The sequence below is a fragment of the Syngnathus leptorhynchus genome, chromosome 18, assembly GCF_054491065.1.
Source record: "Syngnathus leptorhynchus isolate UIUO chromosome 18, UIUO_Slep, whole genome shotgun sequence".
In the NCBI taxonomy this organism is placed as follows: Eukaryota; Metazoa; Chordata; class Actinopteri; order Syngnathiformes; family Syngnathidae; genus Syngnathus; species Syngnathus leptorhynchus.
This window is the reverse complement of record NC_141212.1, coordinates 4,562,657-4,585,972: the sequence shown is the minus strand read 5'-3', so window position 1 is coordinate 4,585,972 and position 23,316 is coordinate 4,562,657. Positions and strand designations below refer to the sequence as shown.

Here is a 23,316-nt window from a genome sequence, read left to right as displayed (position 1 = left end):
ACAGATTATTTTTTTTAATATTGTCAGCATCTTCTGTAGTATTTTGTTTTAGGATTTACAAAAATGTCAATTTTTTAATGCATTTCAATGGGCAACCAGTATACTCAGATTTTCATAATTTTGTCCATAGCTAAAACGATATTATTGTTACATAATTGTTTTTGTAAGTGCCGTTGTGGGTCAAGCAAAAGCACACAAGCAATAAAAAAAACAGTGCATTTCTTTATTTCAGAGGTCTGGTGAGTCAAGATGAAGCCTTAAGTAAAAATGACTTGAACCATACTTTAACACAATGACTTTGGGCATGAACACATAGAGCCACATGAACTTCTTAAATTTACACAATGAATCACTTAATCCCTTAGCAGCACTTCCTCTCATGTTTTGAATATGTTCTCTCTAAAATGAAGCAAGATTTCAACGACGTGGCACAAAGGCTGGTTTCATATTCTGTTGCTGCAAAATGAAGTCCTCAGTGACAAACAGCAGCTGGAGATTGAATTCCAGCAAACACAGAGGACAGACAGTTCTCTCATCATGTTATGTGTCACAGAGGGCTATTTTCTCTTGGCTCAAAGAACATGCTGCAGTGGCCTTGGAATTTCAGTTTATTGTAGTAGCTGGTGGCAGGAAGTGAGCGATCGGCTCTGACTCCTGGCTTTGTTCACTGTCGCAGCAATCCAGGAGAAGCCCAGAGTGTGGGACAGAGGGGGGGGGGGGGGGGTTCAAGTCATGACAGAGGCATGAAAGGTCACAGTCTTACTCAAGCCTTCTTGTCTTGAACGTTTGAACCCCTGAACTTGTCATTTGTGATGAATTTGAGACCAGCCTGTACGTCACTGGCCCATGCGCTGCTGACATTCACCATAACGTTGTAGGGCATCCCATAAGTCCTCATAAGAGATGTTTCTGTGAGACGGCAGGGAGCTGAAAAAGGCCGATACTTAGAATCCAAGAAAATATATGCAGAAACAATTTACAAGTATTTGCAATACAATATGGAATTACCATGGGTTTTATATAAATACTAGAAACATGTCCATCAATTGGTTTTACATACAAATTAAGTGAATATGTCATAATTTGATTAAAAAAAAAAAAAAAAAACATAAGTCTTACATGAATTCTGTGAGTCTGATATGCCAGGGCAGGAAGCCCAATGTGCTGTTGACTGGACCAAACTTCACCACCAACTCTGGATCTGGAATATTCTTTGACTCTGGCAAATCAACATACTATAAGTTAGGTTATGTTATTCATAAAATAACGAGAAGAAGTCTCAATTCCAATGAAACCGACACGCTGTGCATATCATAAATAAAAATACAGTGCTTTGCAAATCATTATTCGGATATGAAGCAGTTTCCTTTTCATAAATAAAAGTATTACCTCTGAGCAATGCGTCAAGCATGGAGACGGTGATGTCTTTCGAGCTCCTCTCTTTGTTTTCCACAGAACGACAGAGTTGCTGCGCAGCTTGAACAATACTCTGCTTCCCATCTTCTGGGGACAACACCTTCACTGTGGGTTTGCACGAGAGCACTGAAAAAAACCAAACATTTTCCACTTAAAGGGATGATACCTCCTTTGACCTCTTATTTTCATTGATTTAACCTTCACTCCAGAATATGTGGGGTAATAAAAGATTATGTACACTATTACATAATGCAGTGTGTCATCATCAAGGGACTGGAGCAGTTTAGAATAGTTTTTACCATTATTATGTTGTTTGTCGGTGCAATCACTCAGGAACTCCACATTGTATTTGGAGCCCTCTGTACCGAGGAGATGCTGTTGTTGTGTCAAAATCACCTCGAGAAGACGGTAGTTGTTCTTCCTGAATATACCTGAAAAAACAAAAAAACAACTCTGTCAATATTTGTTCTTTCAAGTGATTATTATTATTTTTTTTTAACTACAAGCAAGGCTACAAATCTCAGAACCTAAAATCATTCAGTAATGGACCGTCTATCGACATTTATGGTATTTAATCAAGTGGTTGATATATTTCAATAACTTCAAGTTATTTTGAATTAACTCCAAAGAAATTGAAGGGCATGTTCCGTCATCTATTTTAAGAGATGTTTTTGCCATTGTATCTTTTCAGTACTGTTATTTAGAATGCATAGGATAAATGTTTGTTTGTGTCCAATTTATTCCAACATTTTGTGGGAAGAAATGCTTAAGAAGGGGAAACTATCATTTAGTGTCAACCACATATCACATCAGTAGCTCTTTAGGAGATATATTTACATTACCGTGGTTATCATAGATGCTGACATAGGATATACCAACAGCCATACACCACACAACTATGTTGGCAATGTCCGTGTAGCTGGGCTCCTCTTCAGCTACTAACAGGCCGATGTGGCTCGGCAACTTCTCCAAAGACCTGCCGTCAGTCAGCCACCGGTGCCGGCTATTGCAGTTTCCAGCAGTCCCATTAGCGTCGGGGTTATGGTTTATCTTCCTCCGATGGTCCTGGAAGCCAGCCATGGCCATTGGAAGTAGCAATGTGGCCATCGCCCGCTCCCACAACAGCCCCTTCCAGTTCCGAAGCCGCACACGGAGCCAGGAGACGAGTGCTCTGTTGCTGTGAAGAAGGAACAGCAAGAGCCGCCAGAATAGACTGTACAACAGCGCCATTAATATCCTTGACTAATTCTAAAATATTATAAGTGCAGTACAAGTCTATTTTGTCTACGTAAATTATTGGTTGACAAATCCTTGCCGATGTCACCCCCCTGCCGCCATCTTGCTTTCGCGCTGTCAACCTCTGACCTCTGAACCCTCAGTTACACGTAAGTCGCGGATTGGTTGAGACGAGCGTGACATCATTACAAAAAGGGGGCGTGTTTTCTACATCGCTGATTTCATTCGTCTGGTATCGATCGAGGAAATACAATATGAAACGAAGAAGACCAGTGATGCACTCATCGTAATGTTATTTGCTTTAACTGTTTAAAAATTAGAATGGGTTAAAAAAAATACTGTATTCCAAAAATATAATAATGGCGTCAAGAACGTTAAAACGAGCCGGAATTTCTCCCGAGTTATGCGAACAACTTAAACGACATAAAATAGAAAACTGTAAGGTACGTTTCAATTTTTTTGGTATGCTTTTTCTTTTTAATAGCATGATGTGCATGAATGAAAACCATGTCTAACTCTTCATTTTATTGTTCCACAGGATTTGTTGACGCACACAGCATATGAAGTGATGTATGCTGCAGGATTGAGTTACCAGAAAACTTTGGGCTTGTTGGAGACTGTGAGCAAGGCCATTGCTCCTCCACTTACCACGGTGAGTTCAAAAGCACAGACCTTCTCCCAAAAACAAATTAATATTGTTGTAATACTTTAGAACTTTTTTTTTTTTTTTCCCGGACAGGTCTGGGAGATTTGGAAACGTTCAGATTCTTGCTTCTCGACTTCAATCCCTCCTTTGGACAAAGTGCTTAGAGGAGGTCTTCCATGTGGAACCATTACAGAGGTGCACCAAAGAAATAAACAGTATAAAAAAATAAGAGGAAAGAGGAAAAAAAAATTGATTATGATACTCTTTACAGGTAACAGGACCTTCTGGTTGTGGGAAAACTCAATTTTGTTTGATGCTGAGCGTTGTGGCCACTTTGCCGAAAGAACTGGGCGGCTTGGACCGCAGTGTAATCTACATCGACACCGAGTCTGCGTTCTCTGCTGAAAGGTTACGTATTGAGTCAGCTACTGTATGAGTTAGCATGATAACTTATCTCGTGATCAAATTGACTTTGTGTGGTCTAAGGCTGGTGGAGATTGCACAGAATAAATTCCCAGATTACTTCAACTCTAAGGAGAAAATCCTGCAGATGGCAGGTCGGGTCCACATCTTCAGGGAGATGACCTGCAAGGATGTCCTCTGCAGGTACATCATACTAGAGTCATTTTAATTTTGAGAAGTGAAACCATTCTGAACATTGTTATTCATGTCAGTAGACTTGTAAAAAAAAATCACAACTAGTTCCTAATTTATTTATATATTTATTATCCAATTTATTCTCATTAAAATTCCCCCCCCCCCCCCCCCCCCAACAGGAAATAAAATTTACAATGCTATATATTTTGTGTCGCACAAAACACTGAGATTTACGGAATATCACATTTAGTTTCTAAACACATTTATTTTAATTGCCAGACTGGAGAGATTGGAGGAGATCATTATCTCAACCAGAGCGGGGCTGATAATCCTCGATTCAGTTGCTTCAGTGGTTCGAAAGGAATTTGACACAACGTTACCTGGCAACCTCATGCACCGTAGCAACCTGCTGGGAAAAGAAGCTAGTACCCTCAAATATTTGGCCCATCAATTCAACATAGCCGTAAGTACTACACATTGTTCTGCAATGGTAATGGGGTGGGTGTTTTTTTTTCAAACAATGCATGTCAGTGATCCATCACATTATCACAGTCTCTGCAAGTGTAATACCATATAATGACCACTAGATGGCAATGGTGTTTTCCAATAGCATTGGTCTTAAAATGCAATGAATACAATTACACACTTGTCTGAGTTGGTACTCAGGTAAAATTTGTAAATATTCATATCGCCCAACAGCTGCTGTTCTGAGAATTAACTACCAAAGCCTTTTTTATGAATAAATCAATAAATTTATGGAAAGTTGTAATGAATAGTGTTGAATTTAATTATATTCAACAATATAACATATTTGACCATTTTTAATAGGTTTGGGGATTTGTTTTCTTTCCCCAGGTAGTCCTAACTAACCAGATCACAACTCACATAGGGCATCAAGGTAAGAAAGTCTTTTCCATCTAGTTTGTCAGGAGGATATTTATTTCTTTATAAACCCAACCAATTTACCAACGTAACTCACTTTCACACTAAATAAACTAATTCAAGAGGCATTGTGCATTTATTTGTCTTTTTTAGGTTCTGGTTCAGCTACTGAGGGGGATTCAGGTTTTGTGACAGCAGCTTTGGGAAACACATGGAGTCACATTGTCAACACACGATTTATCATTCAATATGTCGATGGATTTAAGAGACAGGTGGGATTTCGAATTATAATCTTATACCTTTGCTAATTCATTTTTTTTATTTCATTAGAACGTATTTCTATCCAGTTATTGGTCGCCAAGTCACCTATGGCTCCCTTTGCTGTGATGAACTACACTATCGGGAAGGAAGGAATCTGTATCGATGGTGAGGGTTTTTTGTTTTTTGTTTTTTTTGGTGCTTGACAGCGTTTTTAATTGCTGATATTTATTCTGTGTGTTTTAGGAAATGATAATGAGACATTTTATGAGGGCACTGATCCCAGCCTCCAGGCTATTAGAGTGAGAACTGCGATACAATCTGAGTAGATGCTCCAAGTGCAATAAAAATTATGACCACAGTTATAATGCAATAAAAGAACAAAAAATACAAAACTGTTTGGTTATTCCACTTGCTAATTACTAATCTAGAAAAATATTGAGGATGATGATTGACTGGTTATGGTCAAGACAAAACAACTCGTGGTACTCAGATCATTAACAGGCTTTGACAGGCTGTTACTAGGCACCCATTCCCATGACTTCAGTTCCCATGGTGGGGGGGGGGGGCCTTCAGGGTTTGTCAATTAGGTAACAATGGTGTCATTTGTGGCCCTTCCATTTTGTTTGTCTGGCTGCATATTTTTGGTGTCACATACACTTTTCATTCAAGGATAATGTGTAGCTCATTCAAATAAAATGTCAATTAAAACTTGGTGTGCCTAATATTGTGATTTCTTTCAATGATCAGTACGTTCTTGAGGCTCAGACAATATTATCAAGGACAACCTTTGAACCTTTGCTTTGTTGTTCACAAATAGACACTTATACGTCCAATATAAACACATTTTTATTGGTTTTAACTGCAATCTGTCATCACAAAATAAACCATTAAAGATACTACTGTAGTGAACAGCAGCAGTTGAATTCCAATGCTGTTAACCTCTTTACCTATAGGAATACATTTTAGGTTTTTAGCATTCATACCATAAAAATAGGAAGGCACGAAAATTGGGAAACCTGGAATGTATTTTTTTTTTTAGGCACTTCATGGGAAAGAGTGGTCAAAAATAACCTTTACATCATCATTATCAAGACAAAAAGTGCTAGTACATCTGTGCGAGAGTGAGGAGGGAAAAAAAAGGCAAGCTTGTTTTACTCTCAATATTAGCTGAGATGTTTCTCTAGACTCCGAGATGCATCACATGACATGAATCCCGATTCAAAATGACTGATATGATGACAGGACTGTTGCAGAACCAGTCTACATTCTAGAGCAACATTTGCCAATGCATGATGCAGGTGGTGAAGTAAACTGGACTCATTTACGAAAAAAAAACTTTATCTAGCATTGGTCACTTTACCTCCGTTAGCAAATGTATTGTTCTCGATTGTAGATTCATGTCAAGAGGCACAAGAATGTTTCCCAAATATTTAGTGCAAAATTCCAACTGTGGTAATAGAACATGAACACCACCTGCACAAGCTGGCAATGCATTTGTGCCTTCAGACCACAAAAAAAAAAATCCACCTGGAGTCCAACACATGGGAGGAGCAAAAGTTAAATAAATAAAAATGCTACACCTTTGTACACTTTGTTTTCAAATTTAGATTAATTTTCCAAAACAAAGTAGAACAAAAATAAATGTCATTGCAGTGTAATATATTACTGTAAAAAAAAAAAAAGGGAAAAAAAAGAAAATTGATTTCACAATCTTACGATTATGGAAGATCATAATTTAACAAAAGAAAATATATACTATTATTCCGTCAACAGATAAATACAACGTAAAAATGCTTAAGATCCGAAATAAATAGAAATTGTTAAATAAGCAGTGACAACCAAAGCCTATACGCTTAGGGCTTTATGGAATAAACTAGACAATAATAATAATGATACTAATATAAATATACAATAGATATGAACATGGGGGGAAATCAACCAAAGCACTTAGGCTGACAAGGACATCAACTAAGACATGATCTCCACAATGAATGAGAGACCATAAACGACTGCTCAACATGTCGGAATGAAAACTAAGAGGCATCACGGGGGCTCAATGATCAAATAACTGAATCAAAACATAAGCCATGGCAACTACTAGCGACGCGAGTGTCAAATCAAATTCCTCGGAAATCGACATAAATGATGCGTTTGTGTCCACCATAAATCTACAAGATTGCAGCCTCAGCATTTTTTTTTTTAAAGAAACAAAGTTTGATGAGGAGAATTGTTGGCTTCAACAGACACAAACACACAAAGAAACAATCTAATCTCCACTGATGTCCTATTGTTCACTTAGCTGAGGTGATCCTTAGAAATGAAACACTGAGCTTTAACAGGGAGGTTTAAAAAGTTGTGGCAACGCCAACATATGCAACTCACACGCTGCCCTCGCTCATTACCGAGTGTGCGTTTGACTGCTTTAGAAAATCGGAGCTACATTCCACAATGGTTCACATTCATTTCAACATGGCACCGGCCAGGGGGGCGTTGCGCATGGACACGATACTGGGTTAGTAATTGTTCATTTTGTTAAATCGATTTGACTGCAATTGAAAAGGGGGAGGGGGGGGGGGGGTACAAAAAAAGAGAAGGCATCTGATTTTGTGATCCCAGTAATTCTGTAAACAGAGCTGTGAAGTGAGGGGAGGAGGAGAGTGGTCTTAAGAAATCATCTTAATCATCAGAAACAGAGAGCCTGCTGAAGATGGGAAGCCGGCGGGATGCATCCAGGAGGGTGGATTCGGAATCACTCTGACTGCCAAGACTGCTCTGGTAACCCTCCTGGTCGGACAAAGAGCTGAGAGGGCTTGGAGGGCCCTCTGAGGCTGGCTGGAAAAAGCATGGCATGGTGGGGGAGAGTGGGGCTGGAAGCTGAGGCTCACTGGCAGAAGGGGGCCCCCAACTGGGGCCAAATAGGTTGCTCATCTCTTGCCTCGAGTAGGTGAACGGATTGCTGGACCACTCGGTCAGGTCTTCCGTGGAGCGAGTGGGAGGCGGGGTGACCGAGGTGGGGCTATTTTGTGAACTGCTAGAGCTGGGGAAGCCCGCGAAGCTGAAACTGTGCTGGAGGCGAGGGCAAGCCATTTTGTTGAAGCCCGGGAGTGCCGGAGGTCCGCGGCGTTCCTCGGGGTTGTGGATGAAGTGGCAGCGAGGGCCGTACGGACAGAATCCGATGGTGTGAAAAGTACGACACAGCTCGGTTTTGTACTTGGGGTGGCGGGTCAGGCTGCGTAGCTCGTGCATGCCGTGGGCAAACTGGCACTTGTCTCCATATTTGCAGGAGCCGTTCTCCTCAAAGGGCCGGCACAATTCGGTCTTGTAGCGGCTTGAATTGACATGGACGCCTCCGCCGGCACACACCTGGTTGTAGTTCAACATCTTGGTCTGAGAGCGGAAGGCAAAGATGGGGAAATAGAGATTAGAAATGGCAGCCTAGACGAGGGCCTGACTTCCTAGTCACTGCATGACATCTGTGTTTGTTGTTGCAGGACTGACAGTCAACAAATAATATTCGTTGGGACTTCTGGCTGTCTCTTAATGGTCACGTAAAGGATGAGACAGCATGAGGAAATCTTTCATCCACTTACACAAATGTGACCGGTAGATTTAGTTTGGTTTTTTTCAATTAAATACAAACCCAATTCTATTTAAGTTGGGGCGTTGTGTTAAACATAATTGAAAAAAATTGCAAATTATGTTCAACCTATTTTTCATTGAATACATGCCAAAGAAAAGATCATTAATGTTCAAATTGATCAGCTTTATTATTTTTTAGCAAATAAAACATATTATAGCCTGAGAAAGTTGTGTTTGAGGGTGAGCAACATTTTTTTTATTTAAAAAATGAGCGAAAAAAATCCGTGTAAATGTCAACGAATTAAGGTGATAAATCACAATCAAAATATCACCTTCAAAGTAACAAAAAAAAATTGCAATTTATGCTCAAATCGCGATGGCCAGAAAAATATTGGCAATGCTACCTCGTCCACTATAGACAACAGCTAAAAACGAATTGTTACGTCACACTGGCGTTGTTTAAACAGCTGGACACTGGCAGTCAATTAAGTTGTAACACTTGTGGCTCGTTTTAGTTTCTAGCCCAAATGTTAATAAAGTTAAAGTAAAACTTTGAATGACACAGACGAAAAAAGATTTAGCGCCAAAAACATTGTTCATGTCATCAGATGTGATATTGCAAACTTTGCGTAAAGATTACACACTAAAGCGACCATCACATACTAATGGTTGTGCTCACCTTATTGAGGAAACGTAACGCGTAACCACGTGTAACAAATATGTTAAGTCTTTTTTTGTCCGTTCCGTAACCCGACTTAATTTTAGTTGACAGAAAAGTGTCAATGCTAACGTTAGCATGTTTGTTCTAAACTCGGTCCGCGATCGCTCTCATTTACCTTGTCGGAAAATTCACTGTCGAAGAGAGGAGAAATGCTGGCCGCTGTCATTTTAGATGTTTACGAAGAGGTGGTGGTTATTTGTAAAAGTCCAGGTTTGTGTGCTGGCTTCCCCACAAACAGACAGCACCTTTCCTGAAGCAGCGGCGCTGCGCAGTTCCTTTTCAGCAGGCAGCTACGGTCGCGGCGGCCTTCCGGCTGCGAAGCTGCACGCAGCAGCCGGGGAGGAAACAGCGCCTCTAGAGGCCAATCTTCAGAATGAATTAATGGTCGAAACTAAAATAAAAATAATAAAAACGATCAAAATGTGTAAAATTTGTTTGTAAGTTTTCTTCTGTTTTCTGACGACTACCCATAGTTGTCAAAACACTATCTCGGTATCCGTCTTGTCATTGCGTGTCTGCTCCCATTCATTTACAAAGGCGTGTCCGCCAGAGGGCGACATTTCCCCGTTAGCGCTCCAGCGGGAGCTCATGTAAATCAATCCGAACGCCTGGAACTCTGCCCGGGCGTCGTTCAGCGGGTGCCCTCGGCACTTTAGGTACCAGGGGTGGCCTAGGGTGCTCCAGGGGTGTCTTTCACACGTTTATCTAGTGCAGGAATGAGCTACTAATACCATATGGTAAAACACAACCTAGCAACGTGACAATATAATAAACACAAAGCAAATATTAATTTCCTAAAGTATGTTTCATTGATGAATTATTCCAATTTTCTGCTGCAGAGAGCGAGCTCAGCAAAGTCTGCAAAGCTGGCGCTGCTGACCTGACCCGCAAAAACAATCAGTGACGCGGCTGATACCCAGAATCCATTGCGGCATCATGGCGGACAACAGGGAGAAAGCGCTGCAAGATTACCGTAAAAAATTATTGGAACACAAGGAAGTAGACGGGCGGTTAAAAGAACGTAAGATCCAATTTAACATGTATCGATAAGTTAATGACAGTGTACACTTGTATTGCGCTTATATAAATGACAGTATCATACAACCAGTATCTGTTAGCTGGCTGGCTAGCTAGTGCTTTGTCATGCAGTGAGCATCGTAGTACATTTGAATGGAAGTCCACTATCATAACGATATGCTAACGTGGATCAAATAAGCCCAGTTATGTTGAATTGCAAAAAAAGAACATCAACGTAAATAACGTCACATAACCCGTAATCGTTAGTTTGTCGTGTTATGTCAAGCATTTATATTACTGCTAACCAGCTAGCCAGCAGTTCTTGGAGGCGTTTTTAATTTGAGTTATTGAATAAAAGTCCTTTCCGTGTTTATTTTGAAATTAAAACGCAACCTTTCACCCCCATTTGATTTTCAGTGAGAGAACAACTGCGAGAACAAACTAAACAGTATGAAAAGTCAGAGAATGACCTCAAAGCTCTGCAGAGTGTTGGTCAGGTAAGAAGTATTTGTAAATATTATCCTGATCATAATTAATGTCTTGCATTGGTAGAACATAATAGACATTTTAGTCATAAATGGGGCTTAACCACATCAATGCTGTCTGCAGATTATTGGAGAAGTCCTCAAACAGCTGACAGAAGAGAAATGTAAGATTCCTGTTAAATTTTTTTTTTTTGTCATACTGTCATTTATGTGATGTTAATATTTGTGTACGTGTTTTAATTAGTCATTGTCAAGGCTACAAATGGTCCTCGATATGTGGTTGGATGTCGCAGACAGGTAGGTGCTCAACACCTCACGATCTTAAGTGTTCTCATTTGATTTAATCACCCTCACCTCAATTTTAAAAATGTCGTTTCTTATTTATCCTAGTTGGATAAGTCACAATTGAAGCCAGGCACCAGAGTGGCTTTGGATATGACTACGCTGACTATAATGAGGTAGGCTGACTATAATGAGGTAGGCTCACTTGGCTGAATGTTTTAATTATTTGATTCTAATTTCAAATCCATCTACACTTCTTGGTCGAAATTAATTATTATTTTTTTTAGGTATCTGCCACGAGAGGTAGACCCTCTGGTGTACAATATGTCCCATGAAGACCCCGGTAGCGTCTCCTACTCTGAAATTGGTGGATTGTCGGAACAGATTCGTGAGCTGAGAGAGGTAAAAACAACAACAACAAAAACACTTGTCTCTAAATAAGCGTCAAATCACAAATAATATTGCTTTGATTTTATGGCAGGTGATAGAACTGCCCCTGACCAATCCCGAGCTTTTCCAGAGAGTCGGAATCATCCCCCCAAAAGGCTGCCTGCTCTATGGGCCTCCAGGTTAAAAGTCACTTTGTGTTTTGTAATGAGTCATTGTATATTTTTGATAACATTGTTTTCATTTTGATGGATTGTTGTACCCTGTAGGTACTGGGAAGACACTTCTGGCCAGGGCTGTTGCAAGTCAGCTGGACTGTAACTTTCTCAAGGTAAATAGTCAGATTAAGTTGCCTTACCTTTGGTTCAGGTTCTCAACTGATGTTACCCCGCAGGTGGTGTCCAGCTCCATCGTTGACAAATACATCGGTGAGAGCGCCAGGCTCATCCGAGAGATGTTCAACTATGCCAGGGACCATCAGCCTTGCATCATCTTCATGGACGAAATTGATGCCATTGGTGAGAGATGGCGATTCTCTGCTCCAATAAGAGTTTGGGCTCCTGTGTCATAGTTGAATTTGGGTACGTTTAAAATGTCAAATTTGAAGCATTTTACGTTGTTCTCGCTAGGCGGTCGACGTTTCTCTGAGGGAACATCTGCCGACAGAGAGATTCAAAGGACTTTGATGGAGGTAAATAAGGCATTGTAGTGTCTCAGGACTTTTCACGTGATACATGTTTGTTGCTGTGCTACTTGACAGCTGCTGAACCAGATGGATGGATTTGATACACTACACAGAGTCAAGATGATCATGGCAACAAACAGACCCGACACTCTGGACCCTGCCCTGTTGCGACCCGGCCGGCTCGACCGCAAAATCCGTAAGATATCCTTCGTATTGTTTTTTTTTTGTACAGCTAAATGTTGACACTAATATGCCTTCACCTGCTCTACAGACATCGAGCTGCCCAATGAACAGGCTCGTCTGGACATTCTCAAAATTCACTCCAGTCCTATCACCAAGCATGGCGAAATAGGTTAGCAAAACATTACTTTTCCAATTATGCATCATCCACAAGACGGAAGACAATTAATTTTTGCCTTTCCGTACAGACTACGAAGCCATTGTGAAGCTGTCGGACGGTTTCAACGGAGCTGATTTACGAAATGTTTGCACAGAAGCAGGTTAGATATTCAGCGTAATTAGTTTGTCTGTTTATAAGAGCCCTCACCCTTATTCACTTATTGGACTTAATATGCGCAGGTTTGTTTGCCATCCGCGCCGACAGAGAGTACGTCACACAAGAGGACTTCATGAAAGCTGTGCGAAAAGTGGCCGATTCAAAGAAGCTGGAGTCCAAGCTGGACTACAAGCCTGTATAGATAGATAGATATTACTGTTTTTTCGGATTTGCTGTTGTATACGTTTGGCCAGAAGAAAAATGTATTCATGTTTGTGGGAACAGCATTTGCATAAAAAATATATTGTCATCTACCAAAGTGATTTTTGATCTTGTGGCCGCAGGACAAAAAGATTTGTCACTTCTGGTGTTCAACACTTGTATAAAACAAACAAAAACTTCATATATGGCAATAAACCGTTCTGTTTACATCTCTTTTTTTTTTTTTTTCCTCCCCTATAGATTTTAATGTCTAATTTTGCATTTGTCTGAAACAGTTTAAATCTTCATTGTTTTTAGTGCAAATGAACGTTTTTGTTCAACTAGTTAATACAACAGAACCAGGCATCAAACTTAAATGATACTTTTGCGTCAACTCACCACTGACAAGATAACGACTTAACCATTTAGCTCCAACCTGGAATTAAAAATGGGAGTTGAATAAGATTTGATTGGTTAATAAATAATGCATCATACTGTTTTTATACATTCAATAAGGCGTCACCCTTTTTCTGTATTCTGTACCGAGTTGTCAGTCGGGGCTGACTAATTCAGACATAAATGAACATTACACTGAATGTGAATTAATTTACATTTGTGTATTCACTACACAAATAGCACAAAATATTTACACAAATGTGAACATCTCAATACCAATAAACAAAAAAAAAAGTTGTATCATAAATATTACAGCCTAACTCAATTGGCTCTCTTCAGTTTTTAAAGAAAATTCATGTTCATAGAAAAGCAATGATATCAAATCATTCCAATACAGTATCACAATATAGTGACACAAATTTGTTTACTTTGCATTAGCAGTTAGCTAACTGCTATCATTGCTCAAATGCAGCAGAACCAAAAGTCAGTGCAAATGATTCCTGGATGAAAGCTCGACATATGGGACAGTGTTTCAAGTGTGAAAAACAACTGTCACACACACAAGCATGTCTACAGGGCAGCAAAACTCTCTTGATAGCTGCATTTTGACATACGACACAGTCTCTTCCCTGCCTCTCTGACAGACCTTTATCATCTTCCTCATCCTCTACCTCTTTTCCAGTCTCTTCTTCCTCCTCAGGCTCACTGGGACGGACAATCGGTTCGGTAGGATGACCAGATTCTCCACCGCTATTAGCTGACATAAAAAGAGCCTGCGAGGACAGATTTGACAATCATTTGAAAATGTAAAAAACAAACATTCGATTGTGGTGACTTTGAAAACCTACTTTTAATTCGTACATGTTCCCCTGTGAGGTGAGAAGGTATTGGAAGAGAATCCTTGCGGACAAGTTGTATTTATCATCAGGTACGTGAATTACAGTGACGCTGGCTACCTGAAAGAAGATGATTTGTTCTAATAAGTTGGGTCCTTAAATCGTGATATTCGAAGAACTCACAATATTATATGTCTCTCGAGCTTCTTGTTCCGTCAAGGTCAACACAGCCACGAGAGGATAGCGTTGTCTGGGTAATGGGCCAAAATCTGAGAGTGCTTGTTCAGGTGGAATACTAGTGAAGTGTTCTTCTCCGTCTTCACTGTTGATACTAGAAGAATTGTGTCAAAGAAGCAAACTATCACAGAAGTAGAAACTAATAAAATATCAGATTTTTAGAAAGGATACTAGATGCTCTGGCAGTGATGATAGAAGCCGTATAACGCTTCCCGGAAATGCTGGGGGTTGCTCAATCTGGAGACACCCTGGTGGGCCTGCAATGCTCGCTGCAGGGCACTAACCTCACAACCCCAGAAATAGCTCAAGATACACGGCTCCAAACAACATGGCTTCAACCACACACCATCTGTAGAATGTCATGTTAGAATGTCAACTCAGACAAAACCATTCACACTAAGCTGCCATCACCACGAGGGCTCAGTTTAATGAAATGAAACTTCCAATTCTTACTTGCAACAGATGCGGATCCGGAACCCATCTCGAGGGAAAAAGGATTTGTCACTTGAACCATTTGCTTTTCGGGAGTAGGTAGGATAGACTCGGTGTCATCGGAGCTACGCAAGATAACTGGGACATCAAAACCAACCCTGCATAAATTGAAGCAAAACAATGTTAAGTGACTCGCTATTTTGGGATTAATCTGAATTTATTATTTGATAAACTATCAGATATTTTCACAAATAGCTCTACATTAAATGAACGATATACAGTTTAATAATCCTTTTAATTTTGTGAAAATAGGAGGCCCAGCTAAAACAATATCACCATACACGATATCTGAGATATTTGATATGTCAGAGGTTTTCTCAACAATATGTGACTGACAAAGAAAATATACCCTTAAAAAAGGAAAAGGTTGTATTATGTATTTGTTCAATGCCCAAACTTCATACCATGTACAAAGAAACATGCAAAACCACTTGTGTCATATTGACGATTGCTCTGTTTACAGTGTAAAATATCATAGCGAAACGACTTACCATCCGAGGACCATGGCAGCGGTAACAACAAAACACAAAGAAACCACACTAATATAGAAAAGTGGCGAGTACTCATACAATGTAATTAAGAAACCTCCTGCCATTTTCTATCAATTAGACGCTAAAAGAAACGAATTTTCGAAAACGGTAAAAGAGGAACATCTCACGACTGCCATGACAGCTTGAAGTTTAACTACGGTGGCTTTCGAGGTTAAAACCCAGAAACGTAATTTGACAGAAACGCGTTTTGTTTACTAATGCAACCATCCCGGCGCTAAATTGAAATTTTTAAAATTTATTCACATATATGAAATACTTAATAGAAACAAAATATGTATTTTCTGCAGCACATTTAACCATTAAATTGATACGGATTTAAAATAAAAAGAAAACAATCTGGATAACTTAAACTTTTTTTAACTGAACTACAAAATGATTTACAACAATTACATAATTAGTTGCACTATTGTTTGGTCGACATTATTTACTTCTTTATGCTTTTTAAATTTATATGAAACATATCTGTCAAAAATGCCTTTACTTTGATAGGTTTAACCGGAACCTCTCATGTTAATTTCTGAATCTCCCCCCCCCTCCCCCTACTGAGCTTGCCTTCGAAACTAGCATCGTTTATTCTATCAGCGGTAACTGTCATGTGCGAGGAAAAATTTGAGGAATATGTAGAACCTAAAAAAAGATATATTTTATTATTCTATTTAAAAGGTTTAGATCGGTATGTTGGAATCAGTTGCTATAATGTGAGCGAATCGTCGTGGTCATAGGGAGGCGCACAGATGTTCCAAGCTGCGGAGAAAGAAACCTTTATGCAGGGATTATAGGGGCGCGCGTTGTGTTGTATTTATGTTGGAACAATTTGAATCCAAACCATGAGCAGTATGAAGGACAAAGCGACTATGCGCCAGCAGAGCTCGGATAATAACTCGGTGAGCAGCAGTGAATGGGACATGGCAAATGATGTTTTCGTGTCCGGCTACGACGATAACCCGATGGGAGTGGAAACCCGCAACGGCGAGAGTGACCCAGGAGAACCCGGTTTGGATGGACACATTCCGCTTTTACCCCAAGACGGCATCATTCTGGGCCTGTCTGAAGAAGAATACTCGAGCCCATCGTATTTGGACATCGAGCCGAACTACACGGAAAGTGACGGCAATGTGTCAACCAAGAAACGCATACGTTCTAACAGCTCTCGGCACAGGGGTGAGATCGTCACGGAACTGGGCCCGGAGGAGGTCAGGTGGTTTTACAAAGAAGACAAGCGGACGTGGAAACCTTTCGTTGGACATGACTCGTTAAAAATTGAAACCGCCTATGGAAGGTTCAGTGAGCAGAACCCTGACAAGGTTAAACGCCACATTGAGCCCGTCGATACTGAGGGCAAAGACGCAAACACGTCCGGCGAGATCCAGCCAGACGAGAGCGTGACGGTGGATGAGTGCGGTGGTCAAAATGAGTCGGTGGTACACCAACGGCCCTCGGTGTCCGACGAGATGAGGGACCTGGGCGAAAACAGAATTAACATGGAGGCAGTGTGTGTGAGAGGAGGCCTCTATGAGGTGGACATCAGAGAGAAGGAATGCTACCCTGTGTACTGGAACCGTAAGCGCCCAATGCTTTTGTTTACCGTATTTTACCGACTATAAGGCGCTTTTCTCAAAAGCCGACAGTGCGCCTTATAGTTCGGTGCGCCTTATATATGGACCAAATTTCTATATTTAAACTGGCCCGAAGCATTGTGTCATGAAATCAATCATAAGTGGCCCGCTGAAGACTATGAATCATGAATCAAAAAGACTATGGATCATTATTTAGTGATTATAAAGTATTTTTTTTTGCATCTGAAGTTGAAATAAAAATGATAAAATGGAGAATGATTTGATTAGGATTAAAAATTTGACATGATGCATTAATGGTGCGCCTTATAGTCCGGTGCGCCTTATAAAGGGACAAAAATGGGCCATTCATTGAAGGTGCGCCTTGTAGTCCGAAAAATACAGTACTATAAGCCTAGTTAAAGAAGTACCCATTATTTACATCATTATAGCACAAGTGTACTATTAACCCCTTTGGTGACTAGTACAGTGGCCCCCCCCAAGTACAATTCTCATCATGGCTAAAAGTTGCACGCACTCTCTAAATACGAATGACACGAATGTGATTTTAATTTTCCCCAGAGCAAGATCGCATTCCCGTGATGAGAGGTCAGTGGTTCATCGATGGAACCTGGCTTCCTTTAGAGGAAGATGAGAGTGACACGATTGAGCAAGAGCACCTTGCTCGTTTCCGTGGTCAACAAATGAGGGACACCTATGAAATGGAGGCAGTGACCACCACAGTAGACAGCAAAGATGGTAAAAAAAACCCCCAAAAAGATTCATATTACAATGATCAAGTGTTTATTACTGTGTCACTTTCTGTTAGCTATTCACAGTTTGAAGCTGAGCCGCAGCCATGTTGACTGGCACAGTGTGGATTTGGTCTACCTTTACAGCGACGCCACCACGTCCAAAATTGCACGAACTGTTACTCAGAAACTGGGATTTTCTAAAGGTATGAATAAACTCTATTACATATTCTTAGATGACCACAAAAAAAAAATGCCAATGTCCTATTCACAGCTTCAAGCAGCGGGACACGTCTCCACAGAGGGTACGTAGAGGAGGCAGCGCCTGAGGACACTCCACCGGAAACTACTCACATCGTATTTGTGGTGCATGGCATCGGTCAAAAAATGGACCAGGGTCGCATTATTAGAAACACTAGCATGTAAGACAAATGAGTCAGCACAATATGCAATCAAGGTGATTGTTTTCAGGAACACTCTTTGTTGGCAGGATGAGAGATGCTGCCAGAAAGATGGAGGAGAAGCACTTTCCTAATCGCACCACAGAGCATGTTGAATTCCTTCCTGTCGAATGGCGCTCGAAACTGGCTCTTGATGGAGGTAAAAGCTAATGTTGGCATTAGATTTATTTCTATATAATTTGTTAAGGTAAGATTTATAGTCATATATTGATTTTATCTTTAATGATGAGGATATATACTACATGCCATAATTATGAAATTATGTAGCTAGTCATGGAGTATTTTTATTTATTTTATGTTAGCAGCAAAGAGGCTAAATTGCTAAAATAGCCACTGACATGGACAATGGAGGACCAGATTGGGCTACCAAAATATGGAGATACTGGGGATCGATCCCAGGACCTCATGCATGCTAAGCATGCGCTCTACCACTGAGCTACATCCCCACACGCTAGCATGAAAATTTATGATTCTTTCCATCTGGTATTTCACGCACTACGAACGCTCCCAAAATAGTTCCCAGATGGGCTGTCCCATGTTTTAAATACAGTGTTACTTTTCGAGACATATAATATTGCACGGTGGGCTTTTGCAGACACGGTGGACACCATCACTCCAGACAAACTTCGAGGTCTTAGAGACATGTTGAACAGCAGCGCCATGGACATCATGTACTACACTAGTCCGCTTTACAGAGACGAGGTGAGACTATTTTATGACTACCTGTAAGTTTGTCTTTGGGGAAAGAATTTCGGTTTTATATACGATATACGAGTTCTATCAATATTTGTTAAGAAAGACAACAAAATATAATTTTTTGGTGTGTTTGTCTGCAGATTACCCGTGGTCTGACACTGGAGCTGAACCGTCTTTACTCACTTTTCTGCTCAAGAAATCCCGATTTTGAAAAAAACGGAAAGGTGTCCATTGTGTCACATTCGTTAGGTTGTGTCATAACTTTTGATATCATGACTGGCTGGGACCCTGTGCGCTTTCATCATTCACAAGTACCAGATCCAGAAGAAACAAAGGCCCGCTGGCCAAGTGATGAAGAGCGCCATCTACAGGAGCAGCTCAGACTCACACGCCTAAGGTACTTGAAGTTGTCAATTTGTGACATTCTTTGTAACATGTGTATTCTAAAAAATAATTAAAAAAATCTGTGCAGGTTGAGAGATTTGGAGGATCAATTCGAGGGTCTGCAGACTTTGTCTTGTGTTGCAATTCCAGCTTTAAAATTCAAGGTAATAACATTCATTGGCAAACTAATCAATTCTCATTTTTAATTCTTTTTGATACTGTAATTTATTTGATCTTTTAGGTGGAGAATTTCTTCTGCATGGGCTCCCCACTGGCCGTATTCTTGGCATTACGAGGCATCCGTCCAGGTAGTAATGTCGTGCAGGACCATATCCTCCCCACCTCAATTTGCAAACGCCTTTTCAACATATTTCATCCCACTGACCCTGTGGTGAGTACGTCGATACTAGTCTACAGTTTTAGATCCATTTCAGCCGCTCTGATTTGAATTCTGTTTTACAATGTATTTGAAATACACACATTGAATCAATAAAACTAAGATGGGAAAACAATATCCAAATAATTCTTTCATTCTCTGCTCTTATAGGCATACAGATTGGAGCCTCTTATTTTAAAGCACTACAGTAACATTGCACCTGTTCAAATTCACTGGTAAGTGAATAGTTGTTTTTCCTCTTATATGGCCTAACTTTGATTAACTAGTCATCCCTAAACAAGATAACTAGGAGAAAATGGATGGATGGTCACACATGCAATCATTCATTTCACAACCTGTTCTTCCTAAAAAATAAAGAAATAGCGCCCTCCGGTGGCATTGATTGGAAATACAGCTTTAGTGTATTTTAACAGAACAATAACATCAACATATTTATGTATTCATATGTACATTAAATTTGATTTATGTGACTTGGATGTGACAGGTACAACACCACCAGCCCCACGCCATATGATCACATTCGCCCCACACTGCTAAACCTCGCCAAGGAGACGACATCGATATCAGACTCAGAAAGCCTTCCCAGCCCTTGCACCTCCCCGCCCCAAGCGCGACGACACTATGGAGAGTCCATCACCAATCTGGGCAAGGCCAGCATCATGGGTTAGATACTTTTTTTTAAATGTTCCCATAAGAGGACCATCTCCAAACATGCAAGACCCATTTTTGAGTATGATCATTTCGCCCTTCAGGTGCTGCAAGTATCGGAAAGGGGATCGGAGGAATCCTGTTCTCTCGCTTTTCTCGATCCAGTGGCCAGGTGGGAGGAGTGGAGGAAGAGCCTTCAGATTTTGAGGGTCGAACCACAGAGGGGGATAACGCAGCAGGAGAGAAGACACTACTCCCCGAAAGTGATGAGAAGGAGAAACAAGTGGAGGAAATTGGGGAAATTGAGCAAGCAATGTCTCAATCCACTTCAGTGGTCTTGGACCAAACCACCTGTAAGTCCAAAAGTTTTGATATTTTGAATTTGATATTTGTTTCTACGAGTGCTGTTTTTCTGCGTTTTAGTGGAACTGGAAAGACGCATCGACTTTGAACTGCGAGAGGGCTTGGTTGAGAGCCGCTATTGGTCAGCGGTGACATCACATACAGCCTATTGGTGCTCTTATGATGTGGCGCTTTTTCTCCTTACTTTCATGTATCGCCCCCAAGACCCACCTGAGACTGCTGAGGACAACACAGATCCCATCTAAAAAAATAAATAAATCCATGCACACTAAGGCATGGTCACTCAATTCATTTTCTATTCACACAATTGGAAAAAAAAAAAAAAAAAAAAAAAAAGCACTCCCTTTCTCACAACAAAATAAAAAAATATTCTATTTTATACACTGGTACTATTTCTAAAATGTGATTTTTTTTTTAAAATCCTTAATATAAATTCATATTTATTTTATTGACATTTATATATCATAGCTTTTGAACATAAAAACGGATTATTTTCTAATTTATTTCAACCTTGGCTTATTTAAACAAGAGAATGAAATGATTTACCAAGTGAATTGAAACTGAATTGACAAATACTCATATCAGCACGGACACACACACACACACAGGACCTCAAAGCCTTGTCCTCTGACCACATTCAGTAAGTTCTTGCACACCATCTTGTGCAGAAACAACTTGTGCTGTTTTGTTCTTGAACTTGTACGATGTTACGTGTATCTGTATCCTCATGTCGTCCCATAATTGCTCCTAAACATTGAGCAGTACAATGCTCAGCTTTGCTGTTGTGATCATTTTTTTCCCAACACGGAGAGACAAGTTACTTTTCAAAACTAGCTCCCACTTTGCCCTTTACAACAACACAAATTTGTATTGTTCGACCTGTGTGCGTGCTCGTCTATGTTTTCGTCTTTGTGTATATCAAAACAGGCTGAATGGAAACAATTGAAACAAAAAGAAAATGACTCAGTCGTCAACCGTATTTAAATATTTTTATATATTTTTTTCCTCCGGTTGTTACACTGTTAAAAAAAAATCCTATTTCTATACTATTATATGTTCCACATTAAAAATCATGCCTTTATTGATCTTGCCATGTGAGCACAATAATAGCATCTTCCGTTCAATTATCATGAGAGTAATTTTGTCATATAGCAATGTGACGTGGCCAAATATTTATATTTATATATCATATTTACAATATGATGACCTTGCAAAATCAAGCATTGTGTAAAACATTCAGTAATGTGGAAGCTGTGTCCAAACACAAAATGATGAGTTTAGATTTTGTTTAGCTAATTTTAGGTTGGTTTTCTTTCCACTGTGACAAGTTTCAGGTCCAAATGTATTCATAACATATTAGGCAATATTCTAAATGTATAGTAAAAAAATATGCAAGTAACCAGGTTCACATTGTTTTGTTCATAATGTTCCAAAATATTATTTTTCATCAAAACTGTTTAGGAATATGAATAGCCTATATAGTACTTAAGAGTACTAACAGTGCAAAAAAACGTTGTGATTTATATATTTTCAAAATTAATGTCTAATAAAATTTCTTATGTTATGACCAAAAAAAAAAACATCCTTTGATCTAACATTTACAGTATAAAGTTTCTGCTATAGCTCTCAATGAGAAAATATATTTTTCCTGTTTCTAAAACATGTTTGCCAAATTTGGGCTTTTTATTCATTTTCTTTATTATGTTTTTTTTTTTTTAAGTTCAGATGTCTTTTGTTGAATGCAGTGTTTCAATTTTGAATGCATGTTATTTATACTACAATGCCAAGGTTTCAACAATCATGATTTTGGTGAATGTGCCATTTACACCAGATGACCAGTATATAAATTGAATACTAGCAAAATTTCTAACTTGATTGATTTGCTCAATGTGTGTGTCTGTGCATGTTTGTTTGTGTGTGTGTCCTTTTTTTTTTATATGAAACTGGAAATGCAAAATATTGTTTTTTGATCATTCAAAGCAATTCAAAATGTGTAAAGTAGAATATTAACTCCTTGTATTTTGTATACAAGGCTGTTACTATTAGACGGTATACCAATTAAAACACATGACTGCCAAACTGAATAAGATAAATCTTGTCATTCAATCAATGATCGTGTAACCAGGAAGTACAGTTCATTTTCATTTGAGGTTTTGCATTCACAACGTGACGTAAGAATTGTACATATCGGTGATCTGCCCCGAGTTTGCAAATTCCAATGCCATATATTCTCCTTGTCTAGAAATTCCTAACTTCCTAGTTTTTGGGGAAAAGTAGCAAAAACAGCAAATTTGCATGATAAAAAAAAGGAATATTTTGTTTAACTACATTTTATATTTAGTACACAAGTGAAGCAAAAGTGCTCCACATGGAATTATAGCATAATTAAAAACCATATTTGAGTCACTTAATCAACATCAGATTTAGCTGACAAAAAAAAAAAAATCCAAAGAGATTGACAGCATGATTAACCACATAAAGAATTTCATGAACATCTCATGATTTACGATTTAGTGATTTAAATACCAACGTGTTCTTTGGATTTCCAGCTGCCATAAAGTGCAGTGGGCCGTGATTGTGTGTGTCTCAAACAGAGAGCGTCTGTTTCTGGCTTCCAGTGTCAACTTCCTCTAATGGGTCACTGTGATTTGTGTGAGCC

General features: G+C 39.6%; 6 protein-coding genes and 1 non-coding gene across 11 annotated transcripts in view; 3 read left to right on the top strand and 4 right to left on the bottom strand.

Annotated features, from left to right (window-relative positions):
* Nucleotides 1-209: 209 nt before the first annotated feature.
* On the bottom strand, nucleotides 210-2,794 carry nus1 (NUS1 dehydrodolichyl diphosphate synthase subunit). The gene is made up of 5 exons (XM_085938229.1): nucleotides 2,259-2,794; nucleotides 1,716-1,847; nucleotides 1,390-1,542; nucleotides 1,120-1,219; nucleotides 210-927 (listed from the first exon to the last, which is right to left on the bottom strand). The coding sequence occupies exons 1-5, from the start codon at nucleotides 2,644-2,646 to the stop codon at nucleotides 837-839; spliced, it is 864 nt and encodes a 287-aa protein (XP_085794355.1). The 5' UTR covers nucleotides 2,647-2,794; the 3' UTR covers nucleotides 210-836.
* A 93-nt stretch (nucleotides 2,795-2,887) lies between these two features.
* Nucleotides 2,888-5,760, top strand: rad51b (RAD51 paralog B). Of its 3 annotated transcripts, none has more exons than XM_085936998.1 (10): nucleotides 2,888-3,090; nucleotides 3,191-3,304; nucleotides 3,392-3,493; nucleotides 3,570-3,706; nucleotides 3,785-3,904; nucleotides 4,175-4,358; nucleotides 4,751-4,793; nucleotides 4,931-5,049; nucleotides 5,125-5,203; nucleotides 5,282-5,760. In XM_085936998.1, exons 2-10 carry the CDS (start codon nucleotides 3,221-3,223, stop codon nucleotides 5,362-5,364), a joined length of 951 nt encoding a protein of 316 aa, XP_085793124.1. In that variant the 5' UTR covers nucleotides 2,888-3,090; nucleotides 3,191-3,220; the 3' UTR covers nucleotides 5,365-5,760. The 3 variants fall into 3 exon arrangements, with proteins under 3 accessions (XP_085793124.1, XP_085793122.1, XP_085793123.1); XM_085936996.1 differs by having other exon boundaries at nucleotides 2,888-3,095; XM_085936997.1 differs by having other exon boundaries at nucleotides 2,888-3,095; nucleotides 5,108-5,203.
* A 106-nt stretch (nucleotides 5,761-5,866) lies between these two features.
* zfp36l1b (ZFP36 like 1 zinc finger CCCH-type b) lies at nucleotides 5,867-9,649 on the bottom strand. The gene is made up of 2 exons (XM_085937004.1): nucleotides 9,454-9,649; nucleotides 5,867-8,425 (listed from the first exon to the last, which is right to left on the bottom strand). Exons 1-2 carry the CDS (start codon nucleotides 9,502-9,504, stop codon nucleotides 7,715-7,717), a joined length of 762 nt encoding a protein of 253 aa, XP_085793130.1. The 5' UTR covers nucleotides 9,505-9,649; the 3' UTR covers nucleotides 5,867-7,714.
* Nucleotides 9,650-10,200: 551 nt separating this feature from the next.
* On the top strand, nucleotides 10,201-13,121 carry psmc6 (proteasome 26S subunit, ATPase 6). Its single transcript, XM_085936995.1, has 14 exons — nucleotides 10,201-10,359; nucleotides 10,773-10,852; nucleotides 10,965-11,004; nucleotides 11,085-11,137; nucleotides 11,231-11,298; nucleotides 11,410-11,524; nucleotides 11,604-11,691; nucleotides 11,779-11,840; nucleotides 11,904-12,027; nucleotides 12,139-12,200; nucleotides 12,270-12,390; nucleotides 12,466-12,546; nucleotides 12,623-12,694; nucleotides 12,774-13,121. Exons 1-14 carry the CDS (start codon nucleotides 10,275-10,277, stop codon nucleotides 12,890-12,892), a joined length of 1,170 nt encoding a protein of 389 aa, XP_085793121.1. The 5' UTR covers nucleotides 10,201-10,274; the 3' UTR covers nucleotides 12,893-13,121.
* cgrrf1 (cell growth regulator with ring finger domain 1) overlaps nucleotides 10,454-23,316 on the bottom strand; it is a 32,400-nt gene continuing 19,537 nt past the window's right edge. For 2 of the 3 annotated variants that reach the window (XM_085937002.1, XM_085936999.1), the window contains exons 3-7: nucleotides 14,814-14,950; nucleotides 14,532-14,709; nucleotides 14,307-14,454; nucleotides 14,136-14,243; nucleotides 10,454-14,060 (exon numbers count right to left, since the gene is read on the bottom strand). In XM_085937002.1, coding sequence (XP_085793128.1) covers nucleotides 13,743-14,060; nucleotides 14,136-14,243; nucleotides 14,307-14,454; nucleotides 14,532-14,709; nucleotides 14,814-14,950 — 889 coding nt within the window. In that variant the 3' untranslated portion in view covers nucleotides 10,454-13,742. Of the gene's footprint in view, nucleotides 14,061-14,135; nucleotides 14,244-14,306; nucleotides 14,455-14,531; nucleotides 14,710-14,813; nucleotides 14,951-15,343; nucleotides 15,625-23,316 lie in introns of those variants that run through there. The other variant, XM_085937001.1, reaches the window with a different exon arrangement.
* On the top strand, nucleotides 15,933-22,817 carry ddhd1b (DDHD domain containing 1b). The gene is made up of 13 exons (XM_085936994.1): nucleotides 15,933-16,963; nucleotides 17,539-17,715; nucleotides 17,786-17,914; nucleotides 17,983-18,130; nucleotides 18,199-18,308; nucleotides 18,765-18,871; nucleotides 19,006-19,262; nucleotides 19,338-19,413; nucleotides 19,491-19,640; nucleotides 19,797-19,861; nucleotides 20,131-20,309; nucleotides 20,399-20,647; nucleotides 20,718-22,817. Exons 1-13 carry the CDS (start codon nucleotides 16,231-16,233, stop codon nucleotides 20,900-20,902), a joined length of 2,565 nt encoding a protein of 854 aa, XP_085793120.1. The 5' UTR covers nucleotides 15,933-16,230; the 3' UTR covers nucleotides 20,903-22,817.
* On the bottom strand, nucleotides 18,544-18,615 carry trnaa-agc (transfer RNA alanine (anticodon AGC)). Its single transcript has one exon. It is a non-coding gene; the product is annotated as a tRNA-Ala (tRNA).

What these genes read in the sequence shown, in the direction of transcription:
- rad51b (XM_085936996.1), top strand. Translation starts at nt 3,012, where the DNA reads ATGGCGTCAAGAACGTTAAAACGAGCCGGAATTTCTCCCGAGTTATGC. An exon ending in TCGATGGATTTAAGAGACAG is followed by an intron (nt 5,050 to 5,124) that starts GTGGGATTTCGA and finishes ATTTCTATCCAG; the next exon opens with TTATTGGTCGCCAAGTCACC. An exon ending in GGAAGGAATCTGTATCGATG is followed by an intron (nt 5,204 to 5,281) that starts GTGAGGGTTTTT and finishes TGTGTGTTTTAG; the next exon opens with GAAATGATAATGAGACATTT.
- ddhd1b (XM_085936994.1), top strand. Translation starts at nt 16,231, where the DNA reads ATGAGCAGTATGAAGGACAAAGCGACTATGCGCCAGCAGAGCTCGGAT. An exon ending in ATTATTAGAAACACTAGCAT is followed by an intron (nt 18,131 to 18,198) that starts GTAAGACAAATG and finishes CTTTGTTGGCAG; the next exon opens with GATGAGAGATGCTGCCAGAA. An exon ending in TTCCAGCTTTAAAATTCAAG is followed by an intron (nt 19,414 to 19,490) that starts GTAATAACATTC and finishes TTGATCTTTTAG; the next exon opens with GTGGAGAATTTCTTCTGCAT.
- psmc6 (XM_085936995.1), top strand. Translation starts at nt 10,275, where the DNA reads ATGGCGGACAACAGGGAGAAAGCGCTGCAAGATTACCGTAAAAAATTA. An exon ending in CTCTGCAGAGTGTTGGTCAG is followed by an intron (nt 10,853 to 10,964) that starts GTAAGAAGTATT and finishes TGCTGTCTGCAG; the next exon opens with ATTATTGGAGAAGTCCTCAA. An exon ending in ACAGCTGACAGAAGAGAAAT is followed by an intron (nt 11,005 to 11,084) that starts GTAAGATTCCTG and finishes TGTTTTAATTAG; the next exon opens with TCATTGTCAAGGCTACAAAT.
- nus1 (XM_085938229.1), bottom strand. Translation starts at nt 2,646, where the DNA reads ATGGCGCTGTTGTACAGTCTATTCTGGCGGCTCTTGCTGTTCCTTCTT. An exon ending in GCTTGACGCATTGCTCAGAG is followed by an intron (nt 1,220 to 1,389) that starts GTAATACTTTTA and finishes TTGATTTGCCAG; the next exon opens with AGTCAAAGAATATTCCAGAT. An exon ending in ATCAGACTCACAGAATTCAT is followed by an intron (nt 928 to 1,119) that starts GTAAGACTTATG and finishes GGCCTTTTTCAG; the next exon opens with CTCCCTGCCGTCTCACAGAA.
- zfp36l1b (XM_085937004.1), bottom strand. Translation starts at nt 9,504, where the DNA reads ATGACAGCGGCCAGCATTTCTCCTCTCTTCGACAGTGAATTTTCCGAC. An exon ending in ACAGTGAATTTTCCGACAAG is followed by an intron (nt 8,426 to 9,453) that starts GTAAATGAGAGC and finishes TTCCGCTCTCAG; the next exon opens with ACCAAGATGTTGAACTACAA.